Consider the following 26,495-nt stretch of genomic DNA (forward strand, 5'->3'; position numbering starts at 1 on the left):
AAATGAAGATTTAGTTTACAGGGATTGTCCTGAGGTCATTTAGTTGATGTTGTGTTGATGTTTATGCAGTCCTGGTTGAGGTTTTTAAAACTATAGTGCCTGTTCTGAGGCAGTGCAAGTTCTGGCACATTCAGTATATTTATAGAAAGTACACTATATATTATTTTAAATATTTCAACAAAACACTTAAAGAGCGTTTTCTGGTTTGCTTTGCATCTCACTTCTGGTGTTTTCAAGCAAGTTGAGGTATTTCTGTAAATATGAAGTCATTCTTCTCTGTTAAGAGAATATCCAAAAAAAGATGTTTCAGGTTTCTAAAAAACAAAAGCATTTGCACAACTTTGCTTTACAAAAATAATTATTTTGAAAAACGTGCATATATGCTAAAATACTTCTTTAACAGTGAGAAATGAAACTAGTTTAGATTGTGGCATTGAGCCATCATGTAGATGACGGATATCCATGTAGTGAATTGTTCAGTTCTTAACTAGGCGGTGTTTATAAAATCTTCTGAGTGGTCCTCCTTCATAATCCTTTTTAGATTTCTCCATGACTCCTCAATTTGTCTCCACTTTTCCTTAAGCCCCCTAATCAACTCCAGCACAATTTCCTTCCAGTTTTTATCTTAATGGACTTCCTGAAGTGGATAGTTCTAGATCTGACCTGGGGTGGGGAGTGAGAGAGAAGAAAGCTTTTGACTTTTAATGGGTCCACATGCACAAAAGGAAGCTGCCTAGACACTGAAAGCAGCAAGGCTGGTGCAGGAGCCGGGGTGGATGGAGAAACTGTAAGTCAGGCCATCATTGGGTGAGTGAGGAAAGATTGGCAGGGGACTGCAGGGATAGGAGGGTGAAGGGTAGCATGGCCAGATTTTAAGAACTTTTTTGACTGAGGGTGAGTTTTTATCTGCAAGTGAGAGTATGGTGGTTTAGAAGTGGCAGCAGGGAGCTAGAAAGTGCCAAAGGTTGAAGAGAGAAGGAATTTCTAAAAGAAAGCAGTTCCTAGAAGGAAAGAAGACAGTCCCTAGGCCGAGGAAAGAAATAAGGTACAGAGCGAATGAATGAGAGTAGTAGGAGACAGGAGACTGGGGTTGAGGCATGGGGTAGTATTTCAGGGATGGAGAATTACTGCATTGAAAGGCAAGGTTAAAGGGAATTGACTTCTGTTGTTTGCACTTTGATATAGAAGACAGATCTAGTGGTGGACCCACCCGAGGGACCCTAGCATGACTTGGCTAGGTCTCAGAGAAATGAGGTGGGCGGCCAGAAGGTTTTACAGAGGGGCAGGCTGTCTCCGGTCAGGGGGAGTGCAGTGACCTGTGCAGTGTGCAGAAACCAGTGGACACATGACATACCAAGTTAAAGATCACTTAGCTGTTAATTCTGCATGGGCTAAAGCCATAACTTTTAGGACTCAGGGCTTTTATTTTTCTTTAAAATAATATAGGAGTGAAATCACGTGGTTCTTAGCTTTTTCTGACTGACTTATTTCACTTAGTATAATATCCCCAAGGTCCATCCGTGTTGTGGCAAGAGGCAGTATTTCATCTTTCCTTACAGCCGAGTACTACTCCGTTGTATATGTGCACCCCATCTTCTTCATCCAGTCCTCTGTCAAAGGGCACTGTGGTTGTCTCCATGTCTTGGCCGCTGTGAATAATGCTGCGGTGACCATATGGGTGCCTATGACTTTGTGAATAAATGTTTTCGAGTTTTTCAGGTAGATACCCGGAGGAGGGGTTGCTGGGTCATATGGTAACACTGTTTTCAGTTTTTTGAGGAACCACCTTACTGATGATTTGACTTTGGGTGGTAGGCACACAGTATAGATCGTGTATCATAGGAATATATACTGGAAACCTGTATGACTCTATTTAACCAATGTCACCCCCGTAAATTTAATTTAAAAATAACATAGGGAGTTTGTTTAAAGCTAGCAAATCCCTCAGGACAAATATATAACAGAGGAATGAAGTGTGGCTCCAGTTTCGTTCTTAATATTACTGTATCTGATTTGCAGTCCAACAGAGGTTAAGTAAATTGCCTGTGACATGTAACGATTAGAGGTGGGCCCATAATGTGGGCCCAAACAGTCTTGCACCTTAAATGTGATGCTATTTAAATGTGACACTTGGTCTTTGTGACACCAAGATTAAACTCATGCTTTATATTCATATACCTCCTGAGAAATAATTTTCACTTTTTGCCATCTTAGTTTTACAGTAACTTTTCAAAGGAAGATGGTATTCCATTTTACAGATAGGAAAATCAAGACTTTCGATTATCGTGGGGGTTGAACGTTTCCTCGTGTTTCTTAACCTTTTGAATTTTGTTTCTATAAATTGTTGATTTCAAGTCCTTTGCCCACTTTGCATTTTCTTTTGTTTAAGCTCTTTATTATATGCAGAGGATGTTAACAACTTGTCATATTGTAGTATTTGTGGGATAATAGACTAGATGAGCTAATAAAAAGCCATTGCTTCTTGTCATCCTAGTACATTATGTAAATGTGCGAGTATAGGTTTTGCCCTTTCTTCATGGATCAGTATTATCTTTTTAAAAAATATTCTCATTCATCTTAACTTTATTTCCCCAAATTCATTCATAATTTTTAGATGTGAAAGATATTTATTCCTTGTAAGTTACTAACACTGCCACACATTTTTACTTAGTTCTGATGGAATACTAGATATGCTTTTTTTAATTTGGCTTTTTATTAAAGTTATTAATTCTGAAGTAATTCTCTAATATATTTTTATTTTTAGAGCTTTTTGACAACTACATGCAGCAGGATGCCCATGAGTTCTTAAATTACCTACTAAATACAATTGCTGATATTTTACAAGAAGAAAGAAAGCAGGAAAAACAGAATGGCCGTCTGCCCAATGGCAGCGTGGACAGTGAGAACAACCACAGCACACCTGACCCGACTTGGGTTCATGAGATTTTTCAGGGAACATTAACTAATGAAACCAGATGTCTTACTTGTGAAACTGTAAGTATATTGTAACATTTTATGTAGAAAATAATGTAATTCATTATCATGAAAGTTCTTTGAGGTTAAGTATGAGAGATGAACTTGGAAGCTGTCCTTAGATGTGGGGTAAATGTAAAGATGGACTTGTCAGTTGAAAAAAATCTCTCTATACATTTTCATAATGCTGCTTATGTGAACACCTGCCATGACAGGAAAATACTGATGGCAGTTTGAGCTGTTTGCTTTTGTTTCTGTTTAGGAAGCCATGGACCTTGTCTGGAAATTAAGTTTTAGTTAAAGCTTACAAGAAACTTACAGGTCTGGGAGCTATATTATTTTGTTTTTCCTGTTCTACAATTATGTTTATTTTTTATGGTTGGAATAAAAATTAAAGCATACTGTGTATGTTCGAACAGAGGAAGATACCCACTTGCTGGGTACAGTGTGCCCCCTTATCCGCAGAAATACATTCCGAGACCCCCAGGGGGTGATGTCGAACATATTTTCATAGGCGTATTTGCCATCTGTATATCTTCTTTGGTGAGGGGTCTTTACGGGTCTTTTCCCGTTTTTAAAATTGGGTTGCTTTAAGAGTTCTTTGTATATTTTGGATACCACTCTCTTATTAGATGTCTTTTCCAAATATTTCCTACCAGTCTTCTGTCTGTCTTCTCATTCTCTTAACAGTGTTTTTGGCAGGTCAGAAGTTTTTAATGTTTCAATTTTAAGATTTTAATTTTAGTAAAGTCCAATTTTTTGCTTCATGGAAATGGTGTTCTCAAAATGCTTTTGGTGTTGTACCTAAAAAATTTTCACCAAACCCAAACTCATCTACATTTTTCCCCAATGTTAATGTTTTAGGAGTTTTATAGTTTGTATTTTATAATTCATTTCGAAGTTAATTTTTATGAGAGAATTAAGGTCAGTGTCTAAGGGTTTTTTTCTTTTGCATGTGAATGTCTAGTTGTTTCAACACAATTTGTTTGAAAAAAATCATAACTTGTACCAGTGAGTGATCTATTGAGTGTTTATGGATTGATATTTTTAACTATAACTTGGCATCTGCAGAATGATCATTGTCAAAACTACAATTTTAATTAATGAATGACACAGTAGTAAATAAGATTCCCTTTTCTAAATAGATTTTTATTGGTAAGCCTCTTTCAGGTCAAGTGAAAGAGCGTGACTGAGGGCTTACACTAACCACCTGGGAAGATGGTTTTGGGTTTAGAGTAAGATTATCTTGGGTGCGGGCGTTGTCCATCGCTGCAGCCATCAGGTGATTGAGGTAGTGGCTTTTACTGGTCCATGTTTGATGTTGGGGGTTGGGCTCAATACTCATCTTTATTCAATCGAATCAACTGAAGTTATTTTTCAGTTAAATTTATTGGGGTGACATTGGTTAATAAAATTATATAGGTTTCAGGTGTACAATTCTGTAATACATCATCTATGTATTATATTGTGTGTTCACCACCCTGAGTCAGGTCTCCCTCTATCACCATTTATCCACCTTTACCCTCTTCTACCTCCCCAACCCTTTCCCTCTCAATTTGTTACTTTAACATGAGGGTTTTTTTTAATGTATCTTATAAAGAAAAATTTTGTCGTAACTGAATTCTAAGCTTTAGGAAACATATTGCTTAATTATTGGAGCAGTATTTCAGTTGGAATAGTAGGTGTAAATCAGGGAATTTGCCGTTGCTTGACTTTTTTTTTTTAAGAGAGAAAGAGAGAGGGGAAGGGAGAGGAAGAGAAAAACATCGATTCATTGTTCCACTTATCTACACATTCATTGGTTGCTGCTTGCGAGTGCCCTGACCAGGGATCGAACCGGCAACCTTGGCATATCAGGGCAGTGCTCTAACCAACCAAGCTACCAGGCCAGGGCCTTGATGGTATAATGGCATTTGGTCTGTTTTAGAAGTTATGTATAATTCATCCTTCTTTGATGAAATAGAAAATAATTGAATTTGTGTTTAGCATGTTGAGAAATGCAGCAGTAGGTGAAGCTGGGAAGGTGGATTTGGGGCCCTGTGTGGAGGTCTTTGGGGCACTATCTAAGGACTTGGAAGTTTATTTTGTCGGCTGGGGGTATTGAGGGATAGGGAAGAAGTTACGTTAGCCATTGTTGTTAGTGCTCGAATATTTATTAATTTGATTTGTAATAGGTAGATAGTACACCCATTTTTCCACTAGGTCCTCCTGTGTCCTAGTATATATTTGCAGGTAGTCTCCCAAGAATTAAGGGTTTGAATTGAAAATACTTTCTTATAATCTGAGGTGTCATTTTACGTATTCAGGAGATGCTCATTAGTGCCAAACTTAATGATACCATTTCTTCATTTAGTTTTGCACAAATATTTTAGTACCAACGGTGCCAGGTAGAAGATGGGTAGAGGTTGGGGAAGATGAATAAGACAAAATTTCTGGTCTCAAGGTGCTCATAGAGTAATGATGTCCAATCAGCAGCTAGTCAGGCAATTCCAGGAGAGTATGTTATGGTTTTGGGAAGCGCAAGGTGCTGTGGAGCCAGAGATGAGTAGCCCTAATCCGGGTAGGAGGGAGAAGCGTTTGCGAAGGCTCAGGATGAGCTTCCAGGAGAAGACAGTGCTGGTATGGCAGATTTTAGTAACGTGTTTGTTACTCTCCTAGTTGGTAGGAAGGAAGCTGGTTTCTGTAACAACACCCCCTTCTGCTGTTCTCTGTTCTGTGATGGTTCCTTCTTGATCTCATTGCCTGGCTTTTCTTCTATTTATCCTTTAAAGGTAGATCTCCAGAGTTTCATTTTGGGCTGCCTCTCACTCTGTATTGGGAGGGTCATGTTCCATTTTCATTGGCACTGTGCTGATGATTCCCTGGTCAGACTTGTTCACTGAGTGTTAGACCTATATCTCCCAGATACTGGGTGTGACCCCACATTGGGACATAGCAGCCCAACAATAACCAGACGTGTTTACAAACACTGAAAAGTTAAATACTGCCCCATTTGGTGATCTTCCGGCACCAACACAGCTGTGCATACAAACATAGTAACTCAGATACATCCAGGTGATCCTTAATGTCAAATTTTTATGTTACCATAAAAATGAAAATTAAAGATGAAGACCCCTGAGGCAGTGTCTGAGAACCATAAACCTCACTGAGAAACACCAGACTTTTTCATCTTTATTTCCCTTTAGCCCTGCCTCATCTGATATGCAGCTGACCTGAGGCCGCGCCCTGAGTGATCCGGCTTTAGCCTGCCTCTGCCACACTGTCTCTTGTCACCTTACCCACTTTCCTTCAGTACGGGGCTAATTACTTTTCCTTAAACACATCATGTTTCCTTTCCTCTTTACTTGTCTTTTTCCTTCCTTTCTTACTGAATCTTTTGAGACCCAGATAAGTTATCTTGCAGTATATATACATACTCCTGTTTATTCCTATTTGCACAGGTATCTATTACCTATGTAGCCCCATAATATGTCACAAACTAAGCTTATAACAGTGATGCAGTATTGAAGCAGGAAGGCATTTACTTATTGGGTGTATAGTCATTGTGGGTGAGAGGCACAGGGAACTGAGAATTTCCTCCTTTTGCATCGTCACCTTGGACAGAGTCGCTGAAGGAGGAAATAGCAAGGAAAATGGATGTCTAAAGTGCTCTGGTCCAAACCAAATGAATAAGTAATAACCATTTTTATAAGGTGACTTGCCCATAAGTCAAGCAGAATTTTGTATTAGATTTTCTTAAAAGAAATAAGAGGTCATGAATAAAGATTGGTATTTGGCATTTTGGGCTAACTTATTTTCTTAAATGATAAAACAATACAGGTGTCACGTCCTTTGCCAAGCATTCTCATTCACTCTTGGTGTGTTTTTAAGAATTGGTGCATGTGGAATAGTTTGTTTCATGCTTTACAATAACACCAAGACTTTGGAAAGTAATTGAATTTCACATTATACTAGCTTTTGCCAGTAAGAGAATCAGTCACAGGTGTACCTTGGTGTTTTACCCGTACAGATAATGAAAGTTACGTACTCAGTGTTCTTTTGAATAATCCAAATCAAGTCGTTTTCTTTTGAACTTGGGGAAAAAGAATTCTGCATACACTTACTACTACTATTAGAAGTCATTTAATGCTGTCATTTTGGAAAGTAGTTTACTGGTACTTGAAAAAAACAAAGGTAATTCCCTATTTTCACAGATAAGCAGCAAAGACGAAGACTTTTTAGACCTTTCTGTCGACGTGGAACAAAATACATCAATTACGCACTGTTTAAGGTAAGTGTAGATTTAGTCGTGAAATTTAATGAATATCTTTAGTTTAGAGTATTTCTAAATGAATACATGATTGTTCTGGTGTAGATGAAATAAATTCTTTTGAATTTTACACAGGGGTTTTAGCAACACAGAAACTCTGTGCAGTGAATACAAGTACTACTGTGAAGAATGTCGCAGCAAACAGGAAGCACACAAACGGTAATTCAGTGTTTCTGGAATTGTTCGGTGATTCGTTGACGTGGATGTTGTGGATGGGCTTTTCTAGCTGGAAGTGATCTGTGACAATTTACACTGAATAAACATTTTTTTATTTTATCACCAACAGTCAAGACTCACTAAGTAATTACTAGATAAATGGTATTCAACTCTATAAGCTCAGTGATTTTTCTGCACTTAACAATTGTTTAATAATCATGAACCAGTACAGTTAAAGTATTTGATTTGGAAACTTTCTTGATTATGTAAACTTTTTTCTTGGTGAGGGAAAAGGGACTTTTCTTAGCCCCATCCTAGTCTCTGCGGTTCTTACACTGGATTTTATACCTTCTCTTAGTATATCATTATAGAGATGGGAACTCGGTACCAAGGAAGGGAGTCGTCATCATCATCCTTGTTATTTTACCTTGTGCTTTGAAACGATCTCAGACTCAGAGAAAAGTAAGACCAATACCAAGAATGCTTTTTTTTACCCTAAACCATTTGAAAGTAAAGTCCTGATGTGATGTCCCATGATTTTGGACACTTTAGTAGTGATTTCCTACCTATAGGGAAGTTTTCCTATGTACCGTGTCCGTCCAAGTAACACTGACATGTTACTGTTTTGTAGACCTGACTTTAGTGTCACTAATGTCCCAATAATGTCCTTTATTGAAAAGAGGATCCAGTCCAAAATCACACATTGTGTTTAGTATTTATATCTGTTTAGTCGTTTACATTTGGAACTGTTCCTTAGTCTTTTCTTGACTTTAATCATCTTGACACTTTTCAAAATTACAGATTAGTAATCTTGTAGAATGTCCCACTTCAGGTTCATCTTATGTTTTCTGAAATTGGGTTTGGGTTGTGTATTTAGGAGGTGGGAAGTTTACGGAAGTGATGCTGTGTTCTCACTGCATCCTGTTGAGTGGCACATGATTCTGATTTGTGTCATGTTGGGGTTCCCCTATGCACTCCTGGATTTGGTAGTCACTAGAAGGACTCAAAGGACTCAGCACATGCAGTCATGTTCACAGCTAAAATTTAATACAGGGAGAGGTGACAAAGCACAGTCAGCAAGGAAAGCCAGGCAGGCTCCCAAGAGTTTTGTCCCAGTGGAGTAACACAAGACGCATTTAACTCCTCCCGTGTTCTGCATGAAGCATATTGTTTGTCTGAGCGGTTTTGGCACATCGAGTCCCACCCTGGTGGGACTGCTCTCTAAATCCAAGTTCTCGGTAGTTAAAGGTGGACCATCCCTGCAAGCAAGCAGGCCTTTCTATCCAAGGACTGTGTGAGGGCTGCTCTCTTAACTGTTTTCTTAACACTCCATTACTGATGCTGTTGTCTTTGAGTACTTGATTACGGTGAAGTCTCCCAGAATTCTCCACTATGATCTGCTTCAAACTTTGAACTTTTTTTATTTTTTGAAATCTTGCTGTGGATTCAAAGATTCCTATTTTATTCAGTGGGTTGTGATCCATTGCCATTTTTATTTATTTTCATGCTCGAATTATCCCTGATTTGGCTAGTAGGAGCTCCTTCAAGTTGGTTCCTGTGTCTTTTTGACATGACCCATCGTTCTTGAGCACTTCCTTCCTTTCTAGTACAAGATTTTCCAGACACGTCTTTTACTGTCCTTACCCCCACCCTGATACTCCCCATTTCTCCAAGGAGCCCTGTCTCCTTTTATGGAGAGAATGATGTTTAGGAACCAGGGTCTTGGTACAGGTGTGCTCATGGCCATTGGGATGTCCCAGGTCCTGAGCCCCTTAGTGAACAGAGCTAGAGAACATGTGTGGATGTGTATACACACATGTGCATATCTAGTCATGCACAGAAACACCTGTTCTTACTTATCTGTTGAGATGTCTTTTTGAAAAACTATGATTTCACAGTGATTGTTTCCAATTTCAGCCAACACCAGAGGGTTCATTCTAGTTTTTTCCTTTTTAATATTTATGATTATTTTCTCTGACAGGAAAAATTGGCTCCCATTATCCTAATATATTTACTTACTTGCTTTTTAGTCAGTGCCCCTGTAGGTGACCAGTCTTATCCCCCTCACGTACATAGGTGCACAGTCCTCTCATACTCACGTGGATATGTTGCTTACTCTGCTTGGGCTGTCACTCTCCCCTACCTGCACCGCCAAAGTTTGAACTGAAGTGTTCATGAAGGGAAGGGGAAGAACTTAACTTTTTTTTTTTTCAAGATTTTATTTATTTATTTTTAGAGGGGGGGGAAGGGAAGGAGAGAGGGAGAGAAATATCAGTGTCTGGTTGCCTTTTGCATGCCCCCTACTGGGGACCTGACCCGCAACCCAGGCCTGTGGCCTGACCAGCAATCACACCGGTGACCCTTTGGTTCACAGGCCGTGCTCAATCCACTGAGCCACACCAGCCAGGGCAGAACTTACATTTTTAAATGATTATATTTTTGTTCTTGTTTGGGACACAGACTTTATTGGGAAGGGAAGTGTTTTGGTAGTGGACATAGGTAATCAAAACAGATTACTCAGTGTTCCCTTCAGATATATTAGATTAATCCTGAAATGTGCCTAAGACCATTGGTTAAGGAAGACAGAGTCGAGACATGAAGGTAGCTGGAAGGGATGTAACTCGAATTTTGTTGGCGGGATGGAGAAAGGCCCATCTGTGAGCATAAGCTGGCCCTCATATAGCACGACAAGTAACCGTCCGTGAGTAATTAAAAATTGTCTACGGAGTCAAGCTGTTTGTTTTGAGGATATACATGAGATTTTATATATTATTTATATTAATCTTTTACTAAATCACATTAGGAATATAGGTTCTTTGTATAGGTATTAGAAAATATAGCTAAGTGTAAATTACTTAAGAGTTATTCATGAAAACACTTAACATTTTTATATAAATCCTAGATGTTTTAAGTGCATATGTATGTACTCATTCTTGAAATAGTATCAAACTTTATATATAATTTTGTAACTTTTTTCACTTACTAAATTACAACCATGTCAGTGAAAATATATTTTACAACAGTCTTAAGAGGTGCCGCATGTATTTTTTGTGTGAACACGGCAGTCTAGGTCTGCCGGTCCTCCGAATCTAACCATTTAGATTGTTCCCATTCTTTCCACTGTTTTGGGGCTTCGATGAATATGTTTTGTTATGTATATATACACCTCAACCCACATGTTTTCAGGCAGATTCTAGAGTATTTCTACAGGACAAATTATGTGTAAGTCCATGGAAAGACACCAATACAGAAATGTCCACTAGGGTGGGGTATCAACCCTTCTGATAACTTGCAGTGCGATATTAGACAAGTCTTTTGGGATCTCACTTGGATTAGTTGATTTCTAAGATCCCTGTCATCTCTAAAAGTCTGTAGTGTCTAGTCTCAAAATAAGATTATGTTGACTGTACAGATCATAGTTCTTATTAAAGAAACAAAAATCATTTTGACTTAAAAAGGTTTCAATCTGGATGAAGGACAAAAACCGCATCATCATTTTAGTGGATGCAGAAAAAGCCTTTGACAAGTCCTGGCTGGTGTGGCTCAGTGATTGAGTGCTGGCCTGCGAACTGAAAGGTTACTGGTTCAATTCCCCGTCAGGGCACATGCCTGGGTTGTGGGCCAGATCCCTGGTTGGGGGCATGCAAGAGGCAACCAATCCATGTGTCTCTCACACATCAATGTATCTACGTATCCCTCTCCTTCTCCCTCCCTTCCCAGAAAATGTATATACAGTGGGATATTATTCAACCCTAAAAAGAAGGAAATCATCTCGCATGCTACAACATATATGAACCTTGAGTGCATAAGTGAAATAAGCCGGTCACAAAAAGACAAATTCTGTATGATCCCAGTTTTATGAAGAATCTAAAGGAGTCAGGTTCTTAGAAAATAAGATGGTGGTTGCCAGGGTCTGAGGAAGAGGAGTGGGGGCTGTGCAGTGGGCACAGTCAGTGAGGCGAAGAAGTTCTTGATCTGTTGCACAACGATGTCCATGGATCTAAAGTTACTGAGCACTTCAAAAGGGTTAAGATGGTAAAGTTTATGTTACGAATTTTTTACCTCAATAAAAAACTGCACATGAAGTTTCATTCATGATATATGTTTGAATATAAAGACATTGTCTTTAAAAAGTTTCAATTTGGAAACAGTGGAAAATTATTTCTGGAAATCTTATTAATATACCGTAAAATAAATATTCTGTGATCCAGTGAATTTGCTGTATAACAACATTTCCTGGCAGTTGTTTATGCTTCATATTGTAGACTCTGAGAAGACCCACAGAATAAATGTCTGTTATCTAGCTTTTTACAGAACTTATTTGCACATAGACTCCTTTTATACAGCATACTTACTGAACTGTGTGTAGCACAGTCCAGGAAAAATGTTAGCTTGGTAAATGGGATGTAACAGCCACAGACTTTTATCCAGCGGGACGACAGAGCACACGGGAAAGTGGAAGGATGTCCCTGGGGAACAGGAATGAAAGAGGATTTGATGGCTTTGTTTCAGGTGGTATTTCCCTTTCCTCTGGGCCTTGGGGAGGGAATGGTGGTGTGATTTTTAAAGAGCAGTATTTCTGTTGCTTCTCTATCACTTTGATGATGAGTGACCATAGACTGGGAGCTGACCCAGTCTGACTGGCTCCCTGCCTACGCATGCTTCCTTTCTCTCTATTTGCTGTGGTCTCCCTTTACTCCATATTCTGCTTAGCCCACTTCTAGGACCAAACCTGTTGTTATGAGGCATCAAAGAAGACTCCTTCAATGCCCAGGTGACTCAGCCTCAAGTTGTGATGTCCACATGTCTGTCTGTATCTGCCCGAGATCTCATAATTGAGATTCTTTCTTTTCCTGTGATCAAGTCCTTCCCTTTTGCTCCTTTTTCATATCTGGATCCGTATCTTACTCCATGTGTCCAGGTCCTATATATATATATATATATATATATATATATATATATATATAGTAAGTGTCACATCTGGATCTTTTCAGCAGTAGGAGTTTGCCTCCCTGGAATCAGCATCCCCGGTTACCCTCGCACATACCCCATCTTAATCCGTTCAGGACGCTGTAACAAAATACTGGGTGGATTATGAACAACAGATATTTCTTTCTCAATTCTGGAGGCTGGCAAGTCCAAGGTCAAGGCACCAGCATGGTCATGTTCTGGTGAGGACCCTCTTCCTGGTTCATAGCTGGTGTTTTGTCACTTTGCCCTCACATGGTGGGAGGGTGCCCGCAATCCTCTGGTCCCTCACATACTACACACAAGTCCCATTCGTGAGGGCTACACCCTCATGACCAAGCGCCTCCTGAAGGCCCCTTTTACTAAAACCATCACATTGGGCATTTGGATTTCAACATAGGAAATTTGAGGGGGACAGAAACATTCAGACCATACTCCCCCACCCCTTTAACAAGCCTCCTAAATCTGACCTGTGTTTCTGGTTTTCTGGGTCCTTCAGTCTTTTAAAAGGTTGATGCCGCATGCCTGGCAGCATCTACAGATAGTGCTCAGTTCTGTTCCACTGTGGTGGGGGCACTCCGTGGACCTCATCCGTTCACTGGCCTGTCCTTCGTTTATAGCACAGGCTGGATGGAGGTCAGGTTCTGTCTGTTCTGCCTCCTCTGTGCTCACGTCTCAGTCTCCTAGTGTGCTCCTCACATCCAGCCCAGCATCATACTTTCGTCTCATCCTTAGCCTGATTTGCCCCGGTTAGTCCTTGTTTCTGCTACAGTTTATAAGACTGTGGAACTTCATGTCTGTACAATTATTAAGCTTTTCTCTGTGGTCAAGGCTTGTCTACTAGCAGCATTCAGTGAGTTTTTATGCGCCGGTGCTGGGATATTAAATATCTCTGTGTCAGAGTTTGCAAACTAGTGCCCTTTGGACCAAATTTTGTCTATAGACCTCTTTGCTTGGCTCACACAGTTTATACAAGTAGAATATTTTACTAAATATTCTACTTGTATAACTAAACAACTAAAAATGGTTGCTGGCTATTCTTGGGGAAAAAATCAAAACAGCAGACAGCATTGGGCCTGCATTCCGTGGTGCCCTGGATCGCCTGCAGCTGAGTGGTTGGTATTCCAGTTAGCACTGGGTGCAGGTGTCTGGTCTCCGGCCTCTCCCCCTCCTGTGGATTGCTTTCACTTCTGGCTCTTTGGAGGACTCCCCTTCCACTGCTGCAAAGGAGGTTTTGGGGAATTTTTCACCTTTGACTGCCAGGAAAAGAGAAAATGAAAGCCCATCAATCCTAGCTGTGGTTGAGAGAAATTCAGAGTCCAGAATTTCCCTGTAAGACTTGGGGAGCTGCCCTTGGTGGGATTTTGCCTGCTATGGACCCCTTCTCTGCTTCCCTCAGTCTGCCCTGGAACACAGCCTGCACAAATCTCCCAATAGGACCCCAAATAGGGAGGTTCTGCGCCTCCTTACCGTAGTCTCAACACCCTCTATGATAGGGGCTGCGGTCATTTGCGTTTGTAACCTCGTATATAATGTGGACGATGAATTCTTACAAAGAAAGTAAGACCTGTGGTCTACTTATTCCTGGTCCCGTGGGAAAATACTTTGATTGGGTTGGAAGATGACATGCTTGTTTTGAAAATTCACATTATTGATCATCATTAAGTTTCTGGAAAATTTAAGGTGTTTCCCTTTAGAAGAAGAAATATGCTGTACAGATTTTTAAGTGGCCCTTCCATTTTGATATCACTTGGTTAACTTAGGAATATAAAGGAATCTTTCCATTTTATTTTTATAGTTACTGATTTTTAGAAAGAAACTGAGGCACAAATCATCTATTCATTTAGTGTAACTGTTACATCATCACCAAGTGGGGTTTATACGCTGCTGCATCCACTTTGCTAATGTTTTGTTAATGATTTTCACATTATGAAGTCTCATGGGAGATACTGGTCTGTAATTTTAATTTCTTGTTATCCCTTTGTTAGGTTTTGGTATTGGGTTTATGCTGGCCACAGAAAAGAGTTGGGGATTATTCCCCTCTCCTCTTTTATTGAATAATTTATATAAAATAGGTTTTGTTTCTGTCTTAAATGTTTGATAGAATTCCCCTGTGGAGCTGTTTGGTTCTGTTGTTTCTATTGAGAAGGGGGAAGGTTTTGATTACAAGTAGATAGGGGAATGTTTAGATTTCCTACTGTTTCTTGTTTTCAGTTGTGGTAAATTGTGTGTCTGTGTTTTTTAAGGTGTTTGTCCATTTCATCTAAGTTGTTCATTTCATGCTGAGAAAATTCTGGATCTGCATTCTACTGGAAATTTTTAAAGGATACTCTGTTTTTTTGTTGTTTTGAAAGAATTTGTCTTAGCAGCTCTACATGGATCTGATGTTATAAGAGTTGGATTATCAGTTATATAATTTTATATCTTGATTTTTTTTACTTTCCATAAATATTTTCCCCATGCCATTTAAAAAGTTTCACCATCACTTTTGTTTGAAGTTATATAATATTCTGTTACATTTATATTGTAATATATTTCTGCATTGCCTATTGTTGAATAGTGAAGATTTTCCCAATTTTCTGTGATACTTTGTAACTCTAGGACAGAGTTTTTCTCAGAAGTCGTCTATTTGAGATATATTTAATTTAATTTCTAGAAAGAGCTTACTGAGACAAAGACCATAAAAAGCTCTTAATTCATATTGTTAGATTGCTTTCCAGGACTCATTAAGAGTTAACACTTGTTTTTGCTAATGTTTTTCAAAGGCCAGGTTAGTAGAGTAGTAAGTGTTTCTGGAGTAATCAGCTGCCCACATTTAAGATCTGTAGAGCGCGGAGTTAGTGCAGTGCTGTAAAATGATTATTTTCACTTCATGAGAGACAATGACTTAGTAAATTTCCTTTTTTAATTATGAGAAGTGTTCTGTGTCACTGCACACACACAGAGTTCAGTTCTGCAGCGTTTGTCAAGTGTCTGTCCTGTGCCAGGCATGTTGCGAGATAGAGGAGAAAGAAAGTGAAAGAAATGGTTTTGGCCTGCCGACAGTTCAGACCTAGAAGAAGAGAAAGGCCCATAATCATATAAATACTTAGAGTGATACACTATGCACATGTAAAGTGACTCTGTAAGGTGCTGAGGGAAGATTGACGAGAGCAGTTATTTTTGCCAGAGGGTGTACCATTTGAGCTGAGCCTTTGAAAGAGTGGACTGTTGCTAGGTGAAGTAGGATCTCAAAGGTAACCCAAGGCGTTGTAAAGATTATTTCGAATGTGAAGGGTAACCTATGTTTCACAATTAAAAACTTAACTCCTAAAATTTCCTGATCATTTTACTCTCTTTCTAGGATACATGCAGTCGTATTCTTAATATGCAGTGATTTCTTTCTGGCAAACACCTTTGGTAGAATGGTCTTTAATCCTTCTCATTATCTTCTCACTTTGTTACCATTTTTTAAAATGATTTTTTATTTTTGAATTACAATTGACATACAATATTATTTTAGTTTTAGATGTACAACCCAGTGATTACACATGACATAACTTACTAAGTGACCATCCCGATAAATCTCTTACCTATCTTGTACCATTCATAGTTAATCAGAATATTATTGACTGTATTCCCTATGCTGTACTTTGCATCCCCGTGACTATACTGCAACTACCAATGTTTACTTCTTCATCTCTTCACCTTTTCACCCAGCCCCCCGCCCCCCCACGCTGTCTGGCAGCTGTCAGAATGTTCTATCTACGAGTCTGTTTCTGGTTGTTCATTTGTTTTTAGATTCAGTTGTTGATAGACACGCATTTATTGCCATTTTATTGTTCATCATTTTTATCTTTTTTTTTTCCCCTTAAGGAGACCCTTTAACTATAATCCTGGTTTGGTGGTAATGAACTCCTTTAGCTTTTTCATGTCTGGTAAGCTCTTTATATGCCCTTCCATTATAAATGATAGCTTTGCTGGGTAGAATAATCTTGGTTGTAGGTCCTGGCTTTTCATCACTTGGAATATTTCCTGCCAGCCCTTTCTGGCCTGCAAAGTTTCTGTTGAGAAATCAGCTGACAGTCTCATGGCAGGTCCCTTGTAGGTAACTGACTGCTTTTCTCTTGCAGCTTTTAAGATTCTCTCTTTGTCTTTAACCTTTGGCATTTTAACTATGTTGTGTCTTGGTGTGGACCTCTTTGGATTCATCTTGGACTCTGCATTTCCTGGTATGTTGTCTGTTTCCTTCATGGAGTTAGGAAAGGTTTCTGTCATTATTTGTCAAATAGGTTTTCAATTTCTTGCTCTTTATTCTTCAGACAACCCCATGATGAGAATGTTGGTACACTTGAAGTTGTCTTGACTCCTTAAGTTATCCTCATTTTTGGATTCTTTTTCTTTTTGCTGTTCTGGTTGGGTGTTTTTTGCCTCCTTACATTTCAAATCGCTGATTTGATTCTCAGTTTCATCTACTATAGTGTTGATTCCCTATAAAGTATTACTCATTTTAGTTACTGTTTTCTTCATTTCTGACTGATTCTTTTTTATGGTTTTCATATCCTTTTTTATGCTATTGAGGTTTTCACTGAGTTCATCTACTCTTCCTCCAAGTTTGTTGAGCATCCTTATAACCAGTATTTTCAACTCTGCATTTGATAGATTGCTTGTCTCCATTTTGTTGAGGTTTTTTTCTGGAGTTCTGATCTGTTCTTTCATTTGGGCCATGCTCCTTTGTCTCCTCATTTTGGCAGCCTCCCTGTGTTTGTTTCTACATATTAGGTAGAGCTGCTGTGTCTCCCAGGCCCGGTAGAGTGTCCCAGTGTAGTGGTTGGTGGCTTGTAGGGTCCAGTGGCACAGCCTCCCCATTCACCAGAGCTGGGCTCTCAAGGTGCGCTGCCTAGCTCTGGTGAGTGCTCACTTTATGTGGTTTGGTGGTAATGGGTGGGTTGGGGTGGGGTGAAGTTGTATTAAGATGTTCAAAATATTGCTTTCTTAATAGAAAAATAGTTGTTAGAAATATGCAAAGTGAGCAGTGCTGGGCTATTAAGACTGATCATTAACCATTTGTTAATTGGATCATAAAATCTGATAATTCTTTGAAGGATTGGCATCTTTTTTGAAATTTTATTTTATGTTTATTTTAATAGGATGAAAGTTAAAAAGCTGCCCATGATTCTAGCTCTGCATCTGAAGAGATTTAAATATATGGATCAACTTCATCGATATACAAAACTTTCTTACCGGGTAGTTTTTCCCTTAGAACTTCGTCTCTTTAACACTTCAGGCGACGCAACCAATCCTGACAGAATGTACGACCTTGTTGCTGTAGTGGTTCACTGTGGAAGGTAATCGCAGCTTTGGGGCCTGGCAGCGGGAGTGTGGGTTGGGGAACAGTGCTGTTCAGGGTGTTCCTGAGGGATTCCCGGGTAGACCTTTCAGAGGTTCTCATCCAGACCCATTTTATCATTTCTTCCTTAAAACTTACATATCTGTTAAAACATATTATTGTCTGGATTTGATTTTTAATTAAGTTCATTGGGGAAGACACATTGATCAGTAGCACACAAGTTTCAAGTGTACAATTCTGTAGTACGTTATCTGTATGCTCCATTGTGTGCTCACCACCCAAAGTCTTGTCTCCCGCTATCTCCATAAATTGGACCCTCTCTTCCCTCTTTATGCTCCCCCTACCCCCTTTGCCTCTGGATTTAAATTTTGTTCTTACTATTTAAATATTATTCTTAAGAAATTTAAGGCCTATTTTCTTTTTCTGTTTTTTTTAAATATTTTTATTTTTTTGTTTTTGGTAAAAATGATGGTGCCTAAATAACTGCAAAGTAAATTATTTCTGAGATTCGTTGGATATGTTCTTTTGTTAATGCTTGTGAAACCATTTTAAATGAATGTGGAAATAATCTGCAAAGATAAGTTGTTTTTTTTCCTTAGTGTGTTTATTTCCTGTTAGCCAATTTAGTGTGATGTTCTACTCTTTGTATCTCAAGTTATAAAATAGCTCAAAAACTCTTAAACTGCAGGATCATCACATAATGAGAATTTATATTTGAAACATAAGTCTTTGTTGACTGTTAAGAATTTCCTGTAATAATTGTAAAATAGGCACTCATCCTTTTCCCCAGGGTTTGGGGAAACATGCTAACAGTATGTTTTATTCACCTAAAAAAGTCCTGGCCTCCCAGCTTTAGCTGTCCCTCCCTACTCTCTGCTCATAACATGACAACTGGAAGTCAGCTCTGTCACAGCAGTTTTGAACCTGCATGGCCTGCATTAGCCTGTCTTCATGTGTTTTATACTTCGCTGTCGTCGTTCTTTTCCGTTTTTGGAGCATTCAGTTTTTAAAGTAAGAGTGATGACATCCGAATGCAGGAAAACAGTAAGAGATGACCCAAAGAGCCTGTAGTTATTCAGACGAGAGGCTGCAGAGTCAGAAATCTGGGGTTCAGTTCTCATTTTGTCATTTCTGGTCAGTGTGACCTCATACAGAGCTCCTTGAATATCAGTTTTCTCTGCTGGAAAAGGTAAAAATAGTAACTACCTTACTTCATTGTTAGAATTAAAAGGAACATGTAAATTACTTAGCTGCTGCTACTGTTTTAATAAAAATATGTTAGTTTTTCACACCCTAACTTTACCATTTTGTAGCCCTTTCATATTCAGTGACAGTTTTATTCAATTTAAATTCTACTCCATTTTTTGGAATTGCTTTACTCATAAGATCTTGAACTCTGAGATTCCTCATCATAACCCTGGGCCCCCTCCCCTCTCTGTCTTTTTTTTAAATTTAATCCACCCTTTTTCCCTTACAGCTTCTTAACTCTTGACCTTTCTTTTTAACCCTTTCCTTGGTCTCATGTCCTTCTCCTCCCAACCTCACCACCAGTCAGTCAGCTGTCACAAGCACTGTGACGATCTCTTGCTGTGTATCTGCATCTCCAACCTTAGCTGTCAGAATGCTGCCGAAGTTGAGGGGTGGGTGCCCACTAACGCCTCACAGGCCAGCTGACTACAGTGGGGCTCACTCCTGCCTGAGTTCCTGTCATCCCCCTCCCCAGTCTCTTACTCCTTTTCTCGCGCTCTGCACCGCTCATGCCTTCTGCTCCCTGCTCTGCCTGTTAAGCTGCTGTGTGTCTTCCTTGGTGCTCTTCTCTACAGCCTCAATTTCCCTTGGGTGCTGCTTCGTAGTGTATTGTTTATCCATTTATATGTCTCTTTTCCTTAGGAGAATGGGCACTTTTTAAAACAGGAAATGATGTGTCCATTAAACAAAACACTAATAATATTTTAATTTTTTAATTTTTATTTTATTTATAAGATTTATCTGTAGACACATTTCATATCAGTATACAGGGCTTACCTTGTCTGCATCCTTTGACTGCTGGGAGATCTCATTTCCACCATGTTTGCGCCGGTCCAGTTTGCTCGCCCTTTACTCCCAGTGCCTGTCCTATAGTAGGTTTCTAACAAACGTTTGCTGAATGATTGACTGTTATGCTTTAAGTCCACCTCAAACCCCAACTCCTTTATGTAACTGACCTTTCTTGATTCCTCAGCCTCTCACTGGATGGGGTCTTGTTTCACAGTGCCTGTGGCTCCGCTTTTATCTCCTGCTCTCTATACGCTCTTGGAAAAGCTTACCCACTGACCTGGCAGTGTCTCTCGAGCCCCACAGCAAGGGCCAGCATTTGTACACATCAGGCATCCACGCACGTTGAACTGAGCATGCTTTGTGTTTAGAATGCAAATCCCTAACAAACAGTTTCCTTGAGCATAAGTTTATTACCCTCCGTCCTTCGTCTTATTATTAGTTTCTGTAATTAACTTTTTCTACTTTTCTTCAAACTAACTCTTAACCAAAGGAAAAAGCTGCCTAATACTAAAATCTGAGACCTACTTGTCCTCAGAGCGCCTGCCTCCTTCCCTCTCCGGCTCTGTTGTTCACCCTTTCTGTGATTTTTCTTACTTTTCAGCCCCATTAAAATTTTTTTTTTTTCATTTCTTACCTCTCACTCTAAAATACGTGATTTTAAAGATGAATCCTACAGAAAAGGGCAAATTAGACTATTGTAGCATTGAAGTCTTTTTTTAAAAAGAATGTTTTGAGGTGTTCTCCTCTGTAGCGAAAAGTCCTCTTGTGTTGTGCCATTTTGTCAGCTAAGATCCTCTCTCACCTCAGGGCTGAGGGGTCTGACACGTGGGAATGTAGCAGGTCGCTTACTCTCATATCTGAGGTTTCTTCTTGTAAAACAGTATTCACCATAAAGAATAATTTGTCTTGAAAATTACTTCAAATTTTATAAGATCAATTGTAGAATCACAATTTAATAAATTATACATACATTTTTATCATGATAAAAAGACTATGTTATAAAGATATTCACATAAGTATACCTACATAGGTGTGTATATTTAAGTCTGTATACAATCTTATGCACCCCCCAAAAAATCTCAGTTAATTCATATGTTACTCAAGGAGATGCAGTTTCCCCCCCCTATGGCACAATTGACAATATTTGAACTTTTTTTTTTTGACATTTTAGCTTTCTTTTATTTTTATTTTTTAATTATTTTATTGTTGTTCAATTACAATTGTCTGCATTCCCCCTCCGCCACTCCCCCTACCCCAGCCAAACCCACCTCCCTCCCTTGCATACATACGTTTTTATAATGAATCATACTTAAACTGTGAGAGGTTAAAATCTTTAGCGTGGCCTTGTATAAAGCAAAGAAATTTGTTTTAAAAGAAATAATCTTTATTTTTACATATATCTAGATTTCTATATTCCAGATTTATTTAAATGAGCTGCCGAGACAATTATAATAATTACAACTTAAAGATAGCAGTGATAATACTAGTCATTGGGCAGAAGTCATTTGTTTTAAAGAAGTTTATGAAGTTTGAGCTTGAGTTTAGAACTGTGAATTTGATATCTTTTTTCTGCCTTTTCAAGCATCACATAGGATCTTTCCATGAGAGAAAAACTACAGCCGCAGGAGTAAGACTTAGAGATGACTCTGCAGCACTGTTTCGTGGTTGACCTCAGCACGTACTGGCCGTGACCCCTTCTTTCCCACTAAAAATGCCAGAAAATTTTATTTAAATCTCTCATAAAATCAAATGTGAACATTATTTCAAAGACAATAAAGAATTTTAATAGCATAGTTTTATAGTAATAGAATACTTTTTATATTTCTCAAAGTAGAGTACTAATTACTTGATTTTAAAATTGAATGCGAGTTTTAATCAATGTAGCTTGATTTTGGGGGGAATGATAAGTAAGGAATATTTTAACCCTTTTGGTTTTTCTACTCTATAGGACATGAAATTTAGGCATAGACAAGTGACATTAATAAACATTTTATTAAATTAACTTTTTCCCTCTTTGTTTCAGTGGTCCGAATCGAGGCCATTACATTGCAATAGTTAAGAGTCATGACTTTTGGTTGTTGTTTGATGACGATATTGTAGAAGTAAGTAGTTTCTTCATTTCTTATTTTTCTTCAAAGTTGTGTATGTGTTTTACTCTTCACATTTTTCTCCCAGCTTCACATTCGTACGTGACAGGCGATGAGTATTAGACAAATGTGTGGTTCTTCAGGTTGCAATCTAATTTCTGCGCTGTACTCCCCCACATCCAGTCCCAGTGCTTGAATTGGCTGCTAACCTTCACAGTGTTTAGAATAAAACAAGAGGTAGGTTCTCATGACAGAGTTAGTTTTTAAAACACGTTCATTATTAAGGGAGAAACGTATTGAGCTATAACATACCATTAGGAAAGTACACGGATCTTAAGCAGCAGCTTCGTGGAGTTTTGCATGAGTGTGCACACGTGTGTCCACACATATGTGCGGATCACAGTGCGATGTGTTTTCAGTGCCCCAGCACACTTTCTTTTTCCTTTCCTCGGTTAGTACCCACGGTTCTCTTTCCCTCCACACACCTTCCTTGAAACCCACTATTTTTACTTCTGTCATTATGATTATTATTGCCTATCTTTGACTGTAAATGCACTCATCAAATATGACTCTGGTTGTGTTTGGCTTTTTTCACTCATCATTATACATGTGAGATTTCTTGTGGCCTGTAATAGTAGCTCTTTATTGCTGTGTAATTTTCCATTGTATGAATATACCAAGTTAGAAACTTGGCTTTTTGTCCTTTATTGACTATGATGGATAAAACTACCTTGATTATCCTTATACAGGTCATTCCCTGGACCTATGCACTCATTTTCTTAGGCGTATATATTAGGCGTGACTACATGAAGTTGCCATTTCACAGGTCCCAAGTGGTTGACTGTTAGTGGTTTCATGTGTTTCTGCTGATACCTAGGAATAGAATTGCTAGAGCAAAGGTAGTTGTATGTTCAGCTTTACAAGAGAATGCTAAACATTTTCCCAGTGTATCTGAATGATTTTCTATTCCCCCCAGCTATGTATGAGTTATAGTTGCTGCGTATTCTCATCAACACTTAGTATTGTCAGTTTTACTAATTTAAGCCATTCTGCTTGTGCAGTTATTTATAAATGAGAAAACAAAAGGCATGTTTTCTAAGAAATGTTGAAGGTTTTACTGGATTTAAGCAGTTCAAGGAGCTGGTTTATGTACTAATGTTTACATTTTGCCTCACAGAAAATAGATGCACAAGCTATTGAAGAATTCTACGGGTTGACGTCAGATATCTCAAAGAACTCTGAGTCTGGTTACATCCTTTTCTATCAGTCTCGGGACTGAGTGGGAACCGTGATGAAGAGATTTCTGCCTCATTTCTTCTCTGGTTATTGCGGAAAGGATCAAGCACTGATTTTTCAAGAAAAGAGAAATGCAGGAAGCTCAGGGGGCAGTAGCACACTTTGCACACAATAAAGCAAAGACTGTGGATTAACAAGCTCTTCCTATCATGGTAGTTGATTTATTTGCTCAGGTATCATGCTATCTGTGCAGTTCCATTCAACGAGGAAGTGATGTCAGAGATAGCAGCTCCTCCTGTAAAACAGCCTTCCGGTAATTGACACACACGTTCTCCTTACTAATTGTACCAGTAATGATTTGAACTCCTTGGGGTGCAGTAGGAAGAATAGGAATCTGAGCTAGGTTGTATTGATAATTTAAGGAGATGATAGAGAGCACACCGCGTAAATGTACCCGTGTTGAGTATGTGTGGAAGGAATACTCGGTGGTCTTTTCAAGCGTAAACCAGAAATACTTTTGGGCCCAACACTTGCAGTTGCCTTCCTGATGTAAAAAAAGCTAACAGATATTAGAATCCACTGTCAGGAAGACAAATATGTTTTGCTTCTCTGAAGAAGCTTTTAATAATATACAGTATATGTATATGTAGGGAACAATTGGTCAAAAGTGGCTCTTTGTTTCCCCAAGGGGAAAGACTGGCTTTGTAATTATAATTTTTTCCTTATTTATTTTACCTAAAAACTGGTAGAGTCTAAGTATTGTATGAAGTGCCCATGATTCTGTCAGTAAATTTTAGCATATTTTTACTAGCTTTTGTCAGTTTAACTAGTCCTTTTGTTTGTTTCTATTTTAAAGTGAATTTTAAACTCTATTTTAAATTAGTAAAATACCTGAAGAAAAATTGCAATGAGAGGAGGTAAATATTCTTTTTTAGGAGGAACTGATATCTCTGGCTAAAAATATTTATCTTTTGTTATAGTTTATAAGTCAGTTATTTTATTCAGCTTTAATTTCAATAAAATAAGAAACTATCAAAAATTCCCTATGGTCGTTGGAATGTTAAAAGACATCTGGTGCAGTGGTGGTGTCCGTCTCTAGAGTTCTTAAGTACTCTAATGTTTCAGGTCGAGGTCGTGTCTGGAAGATTCGCGTCATTAGGTTAGGTTATTTTCGAGTGTCATTCTTAACTTGGAAAGAAGGGATCACTCATCATAACCCCAGCAGCCTGGGTAGTTCACTAACAAACCCTTTGAAAATTAATTTTTAATGAAGTAGACCAGGAATACACAAACAAATCCTTTTCCCTCTCTACCTTTACAGATCTTCCTGGGAGAGTGTTTGGAAATTAACTTTGTTAAGACTTCCTTCTTTTGGGAGTTTTAAGAAGTAATGTATGTAATTAAAATGTGTGTAAATTATTGCAGTTGACATTTTTCCTTGCAACAGTAGGTTCTCTGACAGTGGCCATGTGTCACTTGCAGAAAATAATTGAATATATATTCAAAATAATAGCGATCAGGCCTTGGATAGTCTTTATCCGAGTCTTTTCTGGCAGTAATTTTTTTAAATTGCTGTAATTTTCTAAACTTACTTTACTAATACTGTTGAATACAAAAAAAAACAAAAAAAAGAATCTTTTTGTCTGCTGCTATTATTAACATTTATTATCTGTATCTTTTAGCTCAGGAAATGACTTCACCTATTCGTTCCATGAACATATCTCTAACAGGGTCACTTAGCTAATTGGGCTGTTTAACAGATGTGCTAGAAGAAAATTATGATGTATTTTGACAGATTGCTTTTTAAGGTACAGTTTCTGAAGCCTTATCCTGGCTGGAATTGTTTTGTACAGATCACATAGCCTGGCTGATTTACCAACATCGCACAGAGAATCACAACCAAGAATGTGGGGAAGGTCGTAGTGGTGGAGCTGGATACGGTTCTTATTTTGAGGGCTTAGCCAAACTTTCTTGGAATTTAAAGCTCTGTTTCTGTGGCTTTCAGCACAGAAAAGGGGAGTGAAGTGAAGCCGAGTCAGTTTTTACAGGAGTCAGGACACAGCATGTATAAGGAAGATAGATGAAGTCATTTGCATAAAGGTACAGCGTTGGAATACTATGTTTTGTTTTTCACAGTGTACATGTAAAACACACAGTAAAAGCCAAGGTTAAATTTCATATTAAGCAAGTGATAGCATTCTTACTGAGTTCCATGGTAGCGCACACTGTTCACGTCCACACCGTATCTAATAGTATGATTTGTCAGGGGAGGGCCTGTGGGGTGATGGTTCTCAATTTACTTTTTACTCTTAGTGCAGCTGCATCTAGGTAAAATGTCTGGAAGCTTATCAGAAATTCAATATACTTTAAAAACATATACGGTTAAGATTGGGGGGGAAATGCAGATAGAGTAAGAAAAATGACCCATGTAGACAGCGTTGTGAGGTTGTCTCTCGGTTGAGTGGGATTGAAATGAGGGGCGGGCTTCAGTCGCAAAGGGTGGCTGATTGCTGTCTATGTACATGCTTGTTGGGATGCCCGTCCCATATTTTGTATGTTGGAATAAAAATTTCTATAAATTATTGTAACTAAAAGTAAATACTCTAAATTAAGTCTCACTTTGAAGTCATGCGGCTTCTGTCTTGGCAACTTCACCTTTAAGATTACTTAAGACAGGAGGCTTGTGACTTCAGGAAGGAAAAAAGGAAAGTGTCACATAGGGTCTTGTTGCCTCTATCAGTATAGGGTTTTTTCTTTCCTTGATGGCAGTAGAAAGACCTCATTTTCATAACATACTACTCCTGATACTTCTTTAAAGATACTTTTCATTAAAGATTCTCTCATGAGGTATTTAACTGGGAGCTGGGAGGCTAAGGCGCTCAGGTCCTGGCTCTTCAGTGAATTTAACTGTGTGACCCTTGGCAAGTCACTTAACCTCTCTGTGCTTCAGTCTCCCTATCTTGTAAAGTGGGAGTAATACCTACCTCACAGGGTTGTTGTGGGGATTAATTAGATGTAATGTCTGTAAAGCATCTAAGGTTCTTGAAGAAGGCGCTATATAAATATAAAATAATATCTATTAAAGTTGGTTTATTTGTGCTTGTGGGTTTTAAGTGTGTTTTTTCCTTTTTGCCTGAAGTGCATTTGCAGATTAAAAGTACACACTTTGGAAATTGTCTTACTGCTTTTGCTCAAAAGTTACTACTGTTGTTATCCAAAGAGATTTTCCCAGGACAGCATTCCATGCTGTATTTTTCTTTTGGGAATAGCACTGTATTTCCAAAAAGCCCAAGTTTAAACATTTACATCTAGAATCATGGAATCTTAGAGGGGAAAACACCTTCGAAGTCACTGTTCCTCGCACTCCTCTTCCCTTCCAGTGTAGTAATTGCTCCTATAA

General features: G+C 38.6%; 1 protein-coding gene across 3 annotated transcripts in view; it reads left to right on the top strand.

The window, feature by feature from the left end:
- Positions 1 to 26,194, top strand: part of USP12 (ubiquitin specific peptidase 12) — an 84,487-nt gene extending 58,293 nt beyond the window's left edge. For all 3 annotated transcript variants that reach the window (XM_024580752.3, XM_045188085.2, XM_045188086.3), the window contains 6 exons: positions 2,765 to 2,994; positions 7,167 to 7,243; positions 7,358 to 7,441; positions 17,536 to 17,733; positions 21,796 to 21,874; positions 23,037 to 26,194. In XM_024580752.3, the coding sequence (XP_024436520.1) occupies positions 2,765 to 2,994; positions 7,167 to 7,243; positions 7,358 to 7,441; positions 17,536 to 17,733; positions 21,796 to 21,874; positions 23,037 to 23,138 (770 nt within the window). In that variant the 3' untranslated portion in view covers positions 23,139 to 26,194. The remainder of the gene's footprint in view (positions 1 to 2,764; positions 2,995 to 7,166; positions 7,244 to 7,357; positions 7,442 to 17,535; positions 17,734 to 21,795; positions 21,875 to 23,036) is intronic.
- Positions 26,195 to 26,495: the final 301 nt, after the last annotated feature.

This window comes from Desmodus rotundus, chromosome 3 (assembly GCF_022682495.2).
Source record: "Desmodus rotundus isolate HL8 chromosome 3, HLdesRot8A.1, whole genome shotgun sequence".
NCBI classification, from domain to species: Eukaryota; Metazoa; Chordata; class Mammalia; order Chiroptera; family Phyllostomidae; genus Desmodus; species Desmodus rotundus.